This window comes from Mustela nigripes, chromosome 4 (genome assembly GCF_022355385.1).
Source record: "Mustela nigripes isolate SB6536 chromosome 4, MUSNIG.SB6536, whole genome shotgun sequence".
Classification (NCBI taxonomy): domain Eukaryota; kingdom Metazoa; phylum Chordata; class Mammalia; order Carnivora; family Mustelidae; genus Mustela; species Mustela nigripes.
Window position 1 is genome coordinate 127,033,354 of NC_081560.1, and position 15,579 is coordinate 127,048,932.

At 43.4% G+C, this 15,579-nt stretch overlaps 1 protein-coding gene across 1 annotated transcript in view; it reads right to left on the bottom strand.

Annotated features, from left to right (window-relative positions):
- Positions 1 to 4,889: 4,889 nt before the first annotated feature.
- The window catches only part of CCDC6 (coiled-coil domain containing 6), a 105,285-nt gene continuing 94,595 nt past the window's right edge, over positions 4,890 to 15,579 (bottom strand). Inside the window, exons 8-9 of the mRNA XM_059397459.1 lie at positions 10,166 to 10,290; positions 4,890 to 9,123 (exon numbers count right to left, since the gene is read on the bottom strand). Of these exons, the coding sequence (XP_059253442.1) occupies positions 8,929 to 9,123; positions 10,166 to 10,290 (320 nt within the window). The 3' untranslated portion in view covers positions 4,890 to 8,928. The remainder of the gene's footprint in view (positions 9,124 to 10,165; positions 10,291 to 15,579) is intronic.

Below are 15,579 nucleotides of genomic sequence, written 5' to 3' on the forward strand. Positions count from 1 at the left end.
AAATAAAATCTTTTTTTTTTTTAAGTTTTTTTAGAAATTTGTTTATTTGACAGAGAGAGAAAAAAAAAAGGATCTCACCAAATGAAGTTCGCAGCTTTCCCTTCCCTTTAGTCTGAGCCCCATGCTCTTCACATTTTTTGCCACCATATCCCCAACAGCTTCCCAAGGATTTTGTGGCAGCTTCCAAGGGCCACAGCTTCTGGAACTCCTTGTCTGTGAGGCATGCCTCCCAACAATCCGTTCATTTTGCCCCCACATTTTTTTTGTCCCCACATTTCTTTTCCATCAAGAGATCCCATGTTATGGAGCCCGAGGATTTACTGTTTGATTCGCTCCAAGGTCATTAACCTTGTCAGTTTATAGTCCAACAAAGGGAGGGTGAGCTATGGGACAGCCCCTCTAGTCTGGACTGATTTCCAAAAAGTTGGGTGAACACGAGTTCCCCGCTGAGCCCTCAGGTCGACCACCAACCCCTGCACCCCGAGTGATCTGTCTGCTTCCCTGGAGGGAAGTCCTGGCCCCCTGTCAAGGCTGTAGACTGGGGTGTTAAGAGAGGTAAAGGTGGAGTTGGGGGGAGGGGAGGGGAAGATCCCTGCTGCCAGAGATCCTGTGTGCTGGGGCTCCTGAAAGGAGCGCGCTAGTTCTAAGCCACGGTATTACACCTGACACACCGGAGCCTTCCCACCAGAGAGGCTGCCTCACTAGTCTTGAGATTCCCAAGAGAGCCTCACCACCTTTTGTCCTCTGCTGAGTCCAGACCCAAACTTGCTCTCAGCCAGCAGCTGGGCTCGGGGCTTGAGGTCCCCCCAGTAAATGACTTTCTCCACTGTCACTATGTCCTCCTTTGCAACAGGATACAGACGCAGCTGAGGCCCTTGCTTCCTCTGACCTCCTGCCACCCCACTGCACCCTCTCCCAGCCAGAGGATCAGCAGGCTCTCTACAGATTACTGTTAAATGTCCAGGAATTTTGTCAGCTGGCTGTTGAACACTGACACTACTAAAAATTACATTATATAAATTTATGATTTAAAAGATTATAGTACAAACAGCTAATAAATACTGAAAACATCATATATCTTAGTTGATTTACTACATTTTACTATTATTGTGCTTCTAAGGTTATTTACAACAAACCTGTCTCTACGGTGAAAATACAACAGAAATGGTGCCCGCCAGCCTAATGACCCCCAAGCTTGGGGACTTTACACGGAGGGCCCAAAACCACATTGCTGGGGAGCATTTACACAACAAAAACTGACACACAAGAAGAAGAAAGGCTTATAGTCTCTCGAGAGCAGAAAGTTAAACACTTACCAGCACACCCCTGTCTGACTGATGTCCGGGATTCTAGACCCCCGGGGACATCCTCAGCCCAGCTTGTGGAAAGCGCACTGGGTACTGAATTTAAAGAGAGCAAGGGGCATAGTAGTACCACGGCGAAGGGAACCCAGGAGCGCTTTAATCCTAACTATCTCCAGTTTGGGCCAACCTTCCCTGTGAGGCTCACCGGACCGACCGGCTGACCGCAGGCCCTCGGGTGCTGATGTCCCGCTTCAGTGTTCTGGGCTGGATGAGCGCCGCCGGGACCTACTGGCAGGGAGGCCTCTCTCCACAGCCGCTTCAGGGCTTGCCTCCTGCGGCCCTGCCCCTCGCCCTTCTGTCTTTCTTCTCTGCACACACAGCTCTGGTTGTCTTAAACTTCGTTCATTCCTCAAATACCCTATGCCAGGGGTTTGCAAACTCGGAAGCCTGCAGGGACCGTGTGGTAGCAGCTTTGCGCCAGGCTCTGAGGAGGGCATGCTGTTCCCTGCCCTCCACCCAGGGGCCTGCTCAGCCCCTCTGCCTGTGCGGTAGAGGGAGGAGGCCCTGCCGTGACATTATTTGCCAAGAGAAATCAGGACTCTGGATCTTTGTAAAAGAGAAATTTCCCTCCTTTGGAGGTAGAAAGTACTAGAAATCTCAACTACATGAGGTGGATATGCTCACCTCCCGTACCCCGGCAATCATTCTACAGCATAGAGGCATTACCAAATCAGTACACTGTGCATGTGACACACACTGTGTGTGTTGATCATTTCTCCAGAAAGCTGGAGGAAAAAGAGGTAAATAAAACACATTGCATTTCTCAACTCCTGGGAAATCCACCCCCCCCCCTTTGTTTTCGTGCGAATTCCGGGCTAAACCAGCCAATGGTGACAGGTGTTGTACTCAGAGGCCACCAATGCGAGGCCCCCCAGCCTCTCAGCCGCCTAGTTTCACCACATCCATGAGGGGTCCCTTATGCCTCAGGCTTTTGAGAAAGCCTCTGGCACAACCCAGAAAATTCAAATGTGGGGGTGGTTCTCTCCCAGGGCACCTTTAGCCAACAGATGAAAGGAGTTGGTGAAGCCAAGTCCCTGCATTCCTGCCCTCTGGTGGGACAATTCTGAGGCACTTCTAAATGACTCCTCAGGGACACCCCACAAGGCCAACAGACTCACCTGCACACCGTTCAGTGGTCAACTTTTTTTTTTTTTATTTTAAGATTTTTATTTATTTATTTGACAGACAGATCACAAGTAGGCAGAGAGGCAGGCAGAGAGAGAGGGGAGGAAGCAGGCTCCCCACTGAGCAGAGAGCCCGATGTTTTAAATTTCAGACATTAGTTTTTTTTTTTGTCTCTAGATGTTCAATCTGGGTCTATTTTATATTTTGTTTTTCTCGTCACGCTCACACCTTCTTCTGCGTTTTTGAACACATGGAGGAAGTTTTCTCATCGCTGTCTACTAATTCTGTCATCCATTTCACTTCTGAGTCTGGCTTTCTTTTTAAGAAGAAAAAAATTGGGGGGCCGCCTGGGTGGCTCGGTAGGTTGGGCGTCTGCCATTGGGTTGTGGTTTCGGGGTGCTGGGATGGAGCCCTGCATGGGGTTCCCTGCTCAGTGGCGAGTCTGTTTCTCCCTCTTCCTTTGCCCCTCCCCCTGCTCTTAAGTGTGTTCTCTCTCCAATAAATGGAGAAAATCTTTAAAAAAAAATTTTTTTTAATTAAAAAAATTTTTAAGTAATTAATAAGATTCCTTCTGGGGATAATTAGTAATCTTAAAGTTGCACTAAATCATGCATAGGGTATCAGAAAATACAATCTTCAGAAAAAGCTCTCGATGTATTTAGTTCAATAGCATTCATTGTAATATGGAATTAGGGATATCAGAAGTTTGAGGGTCAGGAATCCAATTTTCTGTTGTAATAAAAATTAGACACAAAACCTTAAAAATCAGACATGAAAAATTAGACACACACTGCCTTCTTCCTCTATTTCTAGAGAATGTTACGAAGTTTGGGTCTGGCTTAGATATCAGTGACTGAATACAACTATTTCTATGAGTTTTTAAGTTAAATAAACATTAAAACAAAGTCCCTGGGGTGCCTGGGTGGCTCTGTTGGTTAAAGTGTCTGCCTTTGGCCTGGGTCATGATCTCAGGGTCCTAGGCTCAAACATACTCAGCTGGGAGCCTGATTCTCCCACTCTCTCTCCCTCTGCCCCTGCTTGTGCTCTCTTGCTCTCTCTCAAATAAATAAAACCTTCAAAAGAAAAAAAGACCCAGATTTACATAGAGTTTTATTTACATAAACACAAAATTTCCATCAACAGTTTCGATTTTAGGTAGACTTGGTGGACACACTGCCTCTAAAATGTATTAAAAGAAGAAAAGAAGTACACAGGTAGTGTAGACTTTACTTGTTGTTAAAGCACTTTGTTTCAATCGTGTTTTCATCACACTCTACCTGAAATTAAAATGGCTATCCCCAGGTTAGAACACTGAGGCTGGCCAAAGGGGCCAAGACTTGAATTCAGAGATCCTGGGCCATTACTTGGGCCACATTTTCCACTAAAACCTAGTAGCTGTCAGGAGTAGAGAGGCCTTGATCAAAAGCCAAACTAAAATCTTTCATTAGCCCATAGTGAACATGTAATCTGGCTTAAGCTGGAGTGAGGTCAAGGGTCAAAGTCCATTTAATGCTTTTATACAGAAAAGGGCCTAGATTCAACAACTGCCCCCATGAGACTGTATCAGAACCAGGTTCTTGAAGATGATGCTCCAAAGACAGATCCTGCTCAGTACCGTGCTCCTCCCCACCCAATGCTAAGGGCTTACGAAAGTGCAGCTGACCAACAATACAGCCCCCGAACATGCATAACACGTCTCCCCAAATACCCATTGTGTTTCTTCCCAAATGAACGCATGTGGGAGGAGTGTGTACCTTCCCGTGGAAGGGCTGCACTTGAGGCTTCCATCTCCCGGTTTCTCATTTTAGCAAGGCAGATAACCTGTCTCACAGGGAAGGAACTGGATTTCCAGATGGACTAAGGAGCCAGCTCATTTAAAGAGCTGGTACACAAATCTGGAAGATTCTGGAGCCGTGCTTCCTACAAAGGAGAGAGAGGGAAACCACAGAGATGGGCATCAAGCGTAAGCCCACAAACATAGTGGAGGTCAGACCCAAAGCCCAAGTATGTGTGTGCACAAGCGTGTGTATGCACATATGTGTAAACACGCACACTTGTTTATATGTAATATATTTTGGGAAATGTCAGTTTTCATAATCTCCTAGGTTTATGGTTTTAAATTGAAATACAACCCGGACTTGGAACAGTGCACAAATTATAAACATACGGCTCAGTGACTTTTCAAAAATTCAATACATCCAGGTAACGGGCACCCTGTTTATGAGACAGAACAGTCCTAGCCCCTCCTGCTACGTTTACTTTCTAAGTCCTTACATATACTTTCTAAGGCAGCCTGTAGGATTAGAATCAAAGTCAGATGCCCATCAGAAGCAACAGGGAAACAATGTTCAATTTTCTGACCCAAAGACCAGAAAGAGAGAGGTTTTAAGGCTCAAGAGGTGCATTTTAAAAAATTATCTTTATTTAGGTTTCTGATTCAGCACATGTATCAAAGACTAATCAACATAAAGAAGTAAATAAGAAATTAATTGGAAGTCTTACATCTCTCTAAACTCTGACCAAGAATGTCAAGATTGCCACTATTACCAGAACTCCAACCTAGTCAAGTTGTAAACAAGCTAACCATGAACATACAGTGTGCACGGAGATGCAGAGGCAAAGACATGCTAGCACTTGGCTCTCCTCTCTTCCTTGTTGATGTCTTTCCACTTGACAGTCCACTTTTGCTTTCCATGCTGAGTTCCAAATAAAGGTCCAACGGCTCAGGGTCAACCTGATCCAAACCTCTTCCAGAGGAATGCGTTCTTAAACTGATGTGCCTGCAACTTTGTTTTTGCCAAGATGAAGTTCAGATCAAGATGTACACTACAATCTCGATGACGGTGCAGACCAAGTCAAGAAGTGAAGTTGAGCAGTAACCCGAGTTAAGGCATGAATGCACACATACACACACACACACACACACGGCGCCCACGCTATCCTGAACATAGGCTTCCTCCCACTGCCTCGGGAGAGGCACCCGGGGCCAGGCTGTTAACCACGATGCCAAGCATTCTGGAAAATGCTCCCCATAGTGTCATGCTAACAGCTGTGTGTGTGTTTAAGAAAAAGGTAGAAAAGAGAAAACAAGAAACCAGAAACGAAAACCTAAAAACCCCTTAATCTTACAATGGCTCTCGAGCATGGAACTCGTGTAGCAGCGTCAATGGCTGGCTCTTTAATAAATTTGGAAATAAAAGGTTGTTTTTACTATGTATTTCTTTGGTAGTTACCACTACAAAGTTTTCAGTGTTGGTTACCTATAAGACAAGTACTAGACAGAAGATCAAGTTACATAGAAACGATTCTTCCGTACTGGTAAGAAAAAGATTGTGCTCTCGAAGCACAAGTTACTACGCTTTTTCTTGCCTTATTGGGCTTCCTCTATAAGCAAGGCTTCGTGCAGGAGAAGTTCATGTCTACCTAACATAGGGCGATACATAGTCTATTTTCCTACAATTGAACAGTTAACAAAAATTCACATTATCAATGATCTCTGGTCAAATCAGTTAGAAGCCAATTACCAAGGGACAGCAGCACTTGGTGCCAAAGCCACATTCTGGTCACACATTCATCCCATGGTTGTAGTCAGTATCTCAGGAGCTCAGAATTTAAAACTTCTTTCAATTAACAAGGAGCAAGTTAAATTAAATCTTCCAATACTTCCACCATCTGCCAAATTTTTAGAATTCTGTCCAGAATGCCAGCACGCTTGATGAGAGAAAGCAGTTCAGAGCCCAGAGGTGTCAGGTTTTAGAGAAGTTAATTTGGTTTTATATAAAAGGCATGGTAATCTGGCAACAGAGTACTTATCCTATTAGCAGCACAGTGGTAGCCAAGGGTCTCTGTCCACAAGACAGGGAAAGGAAGCTCCTAGAAGCTCCTGGTGCGTCCGCCTGCCCTCGGGCCAGCTCCTGACTGGACAGAGGCCTTCAGGGAATCACTCCAGGGTGCCTCTGGGCTTGTGGGCCACAAGAATGGCAGGAACCATATTCAGCCCCCACTGAGAAGCACCCGTGGTAAGTCAGCTTCCCGTGGGTGAAGGGACTCCTGCCTCCATGGGCTGGGGTCTGAATCTGATGGGTCCCTGGCACGTGTACTGCCCGTGCGTGACGGGTGGCACCCGGGGTCAGAAACCACTTGAGAAGAACCTGAAACAGCATAAATTCTAAAGAGTAGTGTTTGTTCGATCCAATTCTGAATGTCTGCAGGGAGGGGCAACTCATTTATGTCGACAAAGTGCTGTCTGAAGGAGCTGTGTTTTATTTTGAAATGAAATGACAAGTCTGGGGGAACCAGCACTCCATTTCTGCAAAGTCTGAAAGTCAAGAACCTGTTTCTAAAAGGCAATTGTCAGCAATGGTTTGCTCACACCAAGTGCTTTTTCATTCACCATATGGCAATGTCACGACTTTTGTGCTTTCGGGAGGTAACACTATTGGCAGGAAGCGAAGGGAAGCTTGTTGCGTTATGGACGATCTTGGCTGCGTGCAAGCCACTATCCGACAGCACTGAAAAAGAGTTTTGTAAACATAGACCGTACTTCTCCTATGAAAAAAAACAAGAACTGTACCATGAAGGCAAAATGGGTTTGCCTCCTCTCAGAATTCCTCGGAATGGCAATGTACCAGGAGGGGCAACAGGCTGTTGGTGAGGTCCCTGGGTTTGCCAGGACCCTGTCTGATCAAATTAAAAACCTAAAGCCTCAATAATGAAAGGCCACACTTCTTCCCCTTATTTGAGAACTGTACTATGATTATGTATATTACATACAGATTATAAATAAAATTTAGATCGACCAATTGGGGAGTTAGGGGTGGAAGCAGGAAGAGGTGAAAAATCCTATTGTTGCTTTTACTCTCAAGTTCTTAAAATGCTAATCAAACACTATTTTCCGACAAGACTTGCTTCATTCTGTAATTTTTAAATACGCATTCGAAGGCAAAAACGGAAGTTTCTATACTGTACACTATCAAATATCTACAATGTCACGGTTCCTTATTTTTAGGAGTGTGTTCAATAAAGAGCTAGCTATTAGAGATGGGTGTCACAAAACATGGACTCTTAAAAATTACTGATAAATTAATTTTCAGTTCTCTGATTATATCCAACAGATACACATTCTCATCATAAAATATACATTCTCTAGTAAGTTATTTTTGTCCACAGCATATATAAATATGCAAACACAGGTGGTAAAAATCACTTTACTACCAAAGTACAAAACAGTTACTGCTGAAAAGCAAAAATAAAGATGTTGCAAGTATTAAGAAAAGAGTGACTCACAGTGTTCCACTTCCAAGTGAAACCAAACGATTTATTTGTGCTAAATGAATGGAAATGATGTATTCAGAGTATACTTGTTTGTACACCGCATTTGCTGATACTGGGCAGCACGAACGCTCGGGCTAAGGGGCTCCTTTCCGCTCACCTCTGGTCTTTTCTGCCAAGCAATAAAGGATTCTGTGGCCATTAGGCCATGATATTCCTATAATGTTCATTTCAAATAGTACTTTCTAATAGTATTTTGCACCTTTAAAATATTTGTTCAAACTCTATCTTAGGGGAACATGAAGAATGGAAAGGGGAAAATAGCTGTTTTTGTTACAATCACATTGCTTTCTGCAGCAGATATCCAAGAGTGTGTTCTAATCCGCCGTCAAAACCACTGGTGGGCAGGACAACATTTATTGACTCGTGTTGGAGGGCCCGTCTGGGTAGGTTAACACTAAAGATAAGCACACCTTAATATACACTAATTATCCATCCCACGTGTATGTGGAAAAGGTACAGCCATGTGACCCATTACTTTTAGTCTGTTTCACAAAAGAAATGGATGTTGACAGATACTGAAAGTAACCTATAAAAAGTGTATCTGTAGAAAGCTCTATTAAAGAGTATATTGTCTTGGGCACTGGTGCATCTAACTTTCCATTCTACACCGAAAGCTAGATTTTCAAAGGTCTGAACTGTAGTGCTGAATTATTGGTATGTTTGGTAAACACCATTATAATGGGGATGGGGAGGAGAGGTAACAGCTCAGTAATTTTCTGCAAATTCATGAAAAAAAAATATAAAAAAGATATCCCTTTTTATTTTACAAACCTAAAAGCCAGGAAAATGAAGCTCTGGGGCCAAGCAAAAATTGCACACTGCTGCTGAATTACCAAATATTGAATAGCAAATGTTCCAGCCAGGGAATGGACGTACATGTAGATTCAAGTAAAACACTGATGGAAAAAGTCGTCTGTTTAGTGTTGTAGACCCACAACACTGGCTGCGCTTCCGACAAACACTTACAACACAATTAATAGTGAAGCCTAGATAACCTCAGTGCAAATCAGTCAGATCCAAAAATGCCAGGGGAAGAAGCCTTTGGCGTTGAGTAGACGGCTCCGCTGTACGAGTCCCAACATGAGATGCGGACTAAGCACATGCATTAAGGCTGGGAGGAGGGGTGCGCCGGGTGTTGCGAAGGGGCGGGCTGCGAGGTGGCTGCTGACGGGGCCGCGGGCTGCATAGGGGGCGGAGGCGGAGGCGGAGGGGGCTGGACCGGGGTCTGTGTGTTGGGAGACGGAGGCGGCGTGGGCCGCTTGAATTTGTCAGGACTGTTGCTTCTCCGCGGTGAAGGCCTCTGTAGAGGGGACAGAAGAACAGGTCAGTCTGGGTCCAGAGGCTCATTTCTAACAGCCTGATAAGCCGGGGACGGTGAGAAAGGGGAGCGACAGAGACAAGAAACTAGAGAGCTCCTTGTCTACCCCTATTGGTTTCTGAACTACTAATGAAAACTTCAACAAGGTGGAATTTGCACCTTTACCTTTGAAAAAGCCATACAAGATTACCCCAAAACGTGCACTGACCAAACTACTGGACTTGGTCCTTCGATGGGACAGTCCTAGAATTAAGAAACAGCTGTCTCATCCTCCGCTCTAATCTTTTCCGTCCACTGTATGTCCCCAGGTTCCTTCCACCACTCAGGTAAGTGGTCAACATCCTGAAAGATGCAGCTCAACCAAATGTGTCTTTTACATAAAACCCAGCAAACCAACAAAACCCAAAATCCAGATACCTCCTGCTTTCGTAGAATAAGAGGCTTTAAGGATTCCATTATCAGAAATACCCTCACTTCTCTCCTATTCTCAATCCCCTGTTAGCTACATTTCTGACTATTCTATTAGTCAACCTACTAACCAGCTCTAAAGAAAAAACTCCCCTGAGTGAAGTCTGAACCAAACACACTTAAGGCTCCTTCTAATTCCAGGAGAGAAAATTTGGAGTGAAACCAGAAATAAGGCTAGTTTCAAGAAGAATACTGAGTGAACTGTGAAGATGCAGACAATAAATATTTTAGACATTGTGGCAACCAGCAACTATTCGTTATGGCAAAGAGCTGGCCGGGGTTTAATTAAGGCACTGGCCAGAGTTCAAATTACATTTCACAAAGCGTCATTTTTCACAGAAAGTGAAGCTGAAGTTTTGTCTCCTGGGAAGGATTTTAGTTTCCAAACCAGAATTTGGCATCAAATTGATGGAAGTCGCTATAGTTTGAAGGTGAACTGATGGTGGGAGGGAGAAGAAAGGGCAAGGTCTAAGGGCATCACCCCTGGTCTCTTGAGGAGGAGCTGCTGCCACCACCAACAGAGTCCAGTGCGGCTTCCTCCCCTCTGGATACTTACTGTGATGCCATGGGATGCTCCCATGTGCTGCACATGAAGACCCGGGGAATTGTAGTAAGACATTCCGGCTCTAGTCAGTGAAGTTGGTGGCGTGAAACCAACTGTGTGACTTGCGTATGATAGACCTGAAATATAACCATGGCAAGTATGATGTCAAACTCCATTCTCTGGTGTCTTTAACCATCCAGAAGACTTTAAAATGCAGAAGTTCTCAATCACCAACAAAAATGAACATAGATAAGACTGGTGAGCTCACCAAATGGTCTCCTAGATGAAAGGGAATGTAAAAGTCAAGTCCTAGAACAGAACAGAGAGCCCAGAAATAGGTCCACACATAAACAGTAAAGTAATCTTCAACAAAGGTGCCAAGAATACATAATGGGGAAAGGGCAGCCTCTTCAACAAACAGTACTGAGAAAAGTGGATATCCACATGCAAAAGAACATGGACCCCTGTCTTATACCCTATACAAAATCAACTCAAATGTAAGACCTAGAACTATAAGCTCTTCGAAGAAAACACAGAGAAACAGTTTCATGACATTGGTCTTAGCAATGATTTTTCAGATGTGACACAGTCACAAAAGCAGAAACTAGACAAATGGAAGTCTGTCAAACCCCAAAGCTTCCAAAGCAAGGGAAATAATCAACAAAAGGATAACCCAGGGAATATGAGAAAATATTTACAAACCATACATCAGATAAGGGATTAGTATTCAAAATACATAAGGAACTCCTCCTAAGGTTCAATAACAAATAACCCAATTAAAAAGTGGGCAAAGGACTTGAATAGACATGTCTCCAAAGACCTACAAATAGTCAACAGGCGTAAGAAAAGATGCTCAACATCATGCAACATAATCCAAAATAGCCAAGATGTATAAACCACCTAAACTGAACTCAACACCCAAAAAACCCCCCAAAAAATCCAGTCAAGAAATGGGCAGAAGACATGAACAGACATTTTTCCAAAGAAGACATACAAATGGCCAGCAGACACATGAAAAAAAGCTCAACATCACTCGGAATCAGGGAGATAAAAATCAAAACTACAATGATACCACCCCACGCTGGTCAGAATGGCTAAAACTGACAACTCAGGAAACAATGGACGTTGGCGAGAATATGGAGAAAGGAGAACCCTCTAACACTGTTCCTGGGAATGCAAACTGGGAATGTACTCTGGAAAACAGTATGGAGGTTCCTCAAGTCAAGAACTACACTACGACCCAGCAACTGCACTACTAGGTATTTACCCAACAGATACAAACATGGTGATTTGAAGGCGCACAGGGCACCCAAATGTTCATAACACCATTATCAACAGTAGTCAAACTATGGAAAGAGCCCAGATGTCCGTCAACAAATGAATAGATAAAAAGATGTGGTACACACACACACACATACACACACACACACACAAATATTACTAAGCCATCAAAAAGAATGAAATCTTGCCTTTTGCAACAATATGGATGGAACTAGAGGTTATCATGCTAAGTGAAATAAATCAGTCCACGAAAGACAAATACCATGATTTCATGCATATGTGGAATATGAGAAACAAAACAGATGAACATAGGGGAAGGGAAGGAAAAATAAGACAAAAACAGAGAAGGAGACAAATCATAAGAGACTCTAACTATAGGAAACATTGAGGGCTGCTGGAGAAGAGGTGAGTGGGGGGGATGGGAAAACAGGGATTAAGGAGGGCAATTGAAGTAATGAGCACAGTTCTTTAAGCTATTAAGGATACTTTTCTTTTGGATTCCATGGCTGAAACATGCAGCCACCAAGCCTAGCTTTATGTGTCATGTCCCAGAATTTGTCTGTGCCCTCAACATCTAAAGTCAAGAATTTATTTCATTTCTTGATTTGACTATCAAACAGTGCTTTCTATTTGGCATGTTCCCATTTCAATTGTGGATGTGGGGTTCCCATTTACAAAATGAAGGTTTGGAGTAAAGTCTAAGTCCAACTAAGTGGCTGTGTTTGTTTTGACCACAAGCACTTCATTCAGCTGGAGAAGGAAAGAAGAGGTTTTATTAATACAGCTCTGATGAATACAACCCTAATTCTGTTTCTTATGAAAGTGATGAAATTTAAGAGAAAGGGTATGAAAGTGGATTCTTATCCCAAGACAGAGAAGTTCATGATAATAAAAAAAGATGCAGCCTATTTTGTATTACAAGGTTAACTACTGATATGTTAAACATGAATCAAGAATCTTCAAAGACTCCCTACTGTCTACCTAAACTGAAGAAAAAAAAAAAAATTCTCTTCTCTGGCTATTATAAAGGCCTCTGCACTTGGCTCCAAACTATCTCTTATACTGTAGGTCAGTGGTTCTCAACACACAGTATTAAAACTCAGGCCCAAATCAAATGATATCAGAATCTATGGGAGCAGGGCCTCAGGGCAGCCTGTGGTAAGAACCATAGTGACCCCTACCACTCTTAATCCTGACCTCTACTTCAGTTCATACCATGCCCTTTGCCTGAGGTGGCTTCTCTGTACTTTCTCCCCTGTCAATCAGGACCTCAATCAGCCTCAAGAGGCAAACAGCCTAGACCCCAGGGCCGACAGCCATATTAGCTCTAGTTCTGCAACTTGGTGCTGAGTGACAGTGGACTTCAGATCCATCAACTGTAAAATGAGATTACTGAAGTGGCCTCACAAGGTTGCTGTGGGGATGAAATGAGTAAATGTCACAAAATGCTCAGAGTGCCTGGCCAACGATAGCCTCATTAAGCTTCGGCTCATGAAGCTCCTTTACAGCCCATCTCAAAAGTGCTCTAAGTTGGTAGCTCTCTCTCTTCTTTGAATTTGAATCTCTTCTTAAACTACTGAGATTTCTTTTCAATTACCACTTTTCATTTTGAAACCATTCACCACTTGCATGAAATTGCAAACACACTACAGGTTCCACCAAAGAGTTCTTCCAGAAGCACAGCACAGGATCAACGCCAGGAGACCGACACAGGTCCCCGACTAGTGACGAAGGCATAGGCTCGAGGTGGACTTCATCAGTGTTTACTGCACTGTTCCCATGTGTATGTGTGTACACAGCCCAAAGTTATCTGATCACATGGGCAGATTCGAGTAACTCTCATCACAACCAGCCGCAAAACTGCTCCATCACCACACACAAAAAAAGAACCCGAGTCAGTCCTTCCATATGTCACACCTTCCCTCTCACCCTGTGCCCCAGCAATGACTGACCCATTCCCTGTCACTATAATGTTGTCACTTTGAGAATGTTCTAGAAATGAAATAGTACAGTATATAACCCTCCATGGAGTGGATGTCCTGCAGTTCGGCTATTTCACTTTCTGCATGAAATTATTACACTTGGCCTTGCAAAGTTTCTTAAAAAGAGTCTCTTGTATTTTCCCTTCCAGCCCCTTCCCCAGGCCCCGTGGTTGATGATAAGCTCTTAGAGGCCAGACCGTATCTTAGTACTTTTTGTTTTCCCTTAAGTTCTAATCATCATGCATCTGACCCTCTGGCCCACAAACACAATACAGGATGAGAATCCAAAAATCACTGGGTTGAAAATGCCAAACCCCAAACACGAGTCCACTAATAAATCAAGTAATACGATTCTTCAAAGCTATTGCTACAATAAATTTCTCTTGCTCTCTAGAGAAAGGCATTAACTAAAGTGAAAATGGTAAGACTTGTTCTGCTGTCCACAAGCTCAAGGCTGCAACTTTAAAAAAGATGGTTAATGAAAAGCAATTCATGACAAAAATTCATGACAAAAACCACTCAGCAAAATGAAGCAAGTACAAAAGTGTATAATCTGGTATGAAACCAACTATCTAAAGGAACATTGCAGGAGGAGAGGGTAGGAAAATGAAGCATCCGGAAACACTAAAATATTACCACTACCTTTGGATAGGAGGATTCTGTATGACTTTATTTCTGCTTCTACCCTTCTGACTGTCCCCAAATTCTCTTTATATCTTTTTGCCAGTGAAAAAAAATATAGAGCCAAACTAAAGACAGATACATTTTCTTCCTTTTAAGAGTTTTTATTTTAGATTATAATTTTAAGATATTTTAGTTCTGTAAGTTACACCTAAGACCATGGTCTTTGCAAAACTTTAACTACAGACACAATTTCCTCTTTAAATCTCCCTAATCCAGCTCCGTCCCAATGACTTCATCAGCACCGCTCTTGCAAGGTCAGTGGTGCTTCTGAGCTGCGGGCTGTGACAACCTTCTCCAGCCCTCATTGTACTTGACCCTGGAGAGCCTTGGACAAAGCTGACTCTCTTCTGGGTGAAAGGCATTGTCTTAACTTCAATGAGCTCATATTCCGATTTTCCTTCCAATTCTCAGTCTCCTTCGCCAGGTTTTCTTCCTATACTTGACCTCCAAATATCGCAGTTGCTTCAGGATCAGACAGGAGGGCTTTGCTCTGCTCCTTTTATCTACTAGGACGAGGCAACGTCTCACCTATTTCTGTGGTTTTCTTCAAAAATAAACTTTTAATTTTAGAATAGTGTTAGGTTTACAGAAAAGTGGCAAAAGTAATAAAGAGGATTCCTGTATGGTCCACGGTCAGATTCCCTTATTATTAACATCTTATGTGAGTATAATACATTTGTCGCAATAAATAAACCAAGGGGCGCCTGGGTGGCTCAGTTGGGTAAGCGTCTGCCTTCGGCTCAGGTCATGATCCTTGGGATCGAGTTCCCCATCGGGCTCCCTGCTCAGTGGGGAGCCTGCTTCTCCCTCTGCCTGTCACTCCCCCTGCTTGTGCTCTCTCTCTCTCTCTGACAAATAAATAAATAAAATCATAAAAAAACAAACAAACAAAAAACAACTAATAAACCAATACTGATACGTTATTATTAACTCAGGTCCCTTTTTGTTCCAGGATCCCATTTGGATGCCACTTACTATTTCATCATCAGGCATCCTTAGGTACCTCTTGGCTGCGGCAGTTCCTCATTTTTTCTTGTTTCTGACGAGCTTATCACATTTGGGGTGTATCAGTCAGGTCTTATACAGACAGACTATCCCTCAGCTGCGATCTGTCTGATGTTTCCACATGGTTAGGCAGGGTTATGGATTTTTTGGAAGAAGTCCACAGAGGCGAAGTGCCATTTTCATCACATTGAGGGTACGTGCTACTGACAGGGCTCCCCATTGTTGACATGGACCCTGATGGCCTGGCTGAGGCCAGGTCTGTCAATTTCCTCCATTGTAAAGTTACTCTTTTAACCCTTTTCTACACTTCTCTTTGGAAGGAAGACCCTATGTCCTCTCACACTGACAGAATGAGGGGTTATTTCTACTTCCTTGAGAGCAGAGTATCCACGTAAGTTCTCTGGAATTCTTTCAAAGGACAGATCTGTCTCTTCTCCCTTCTTTATTTATTCCATTATTTATTTATATTCATAT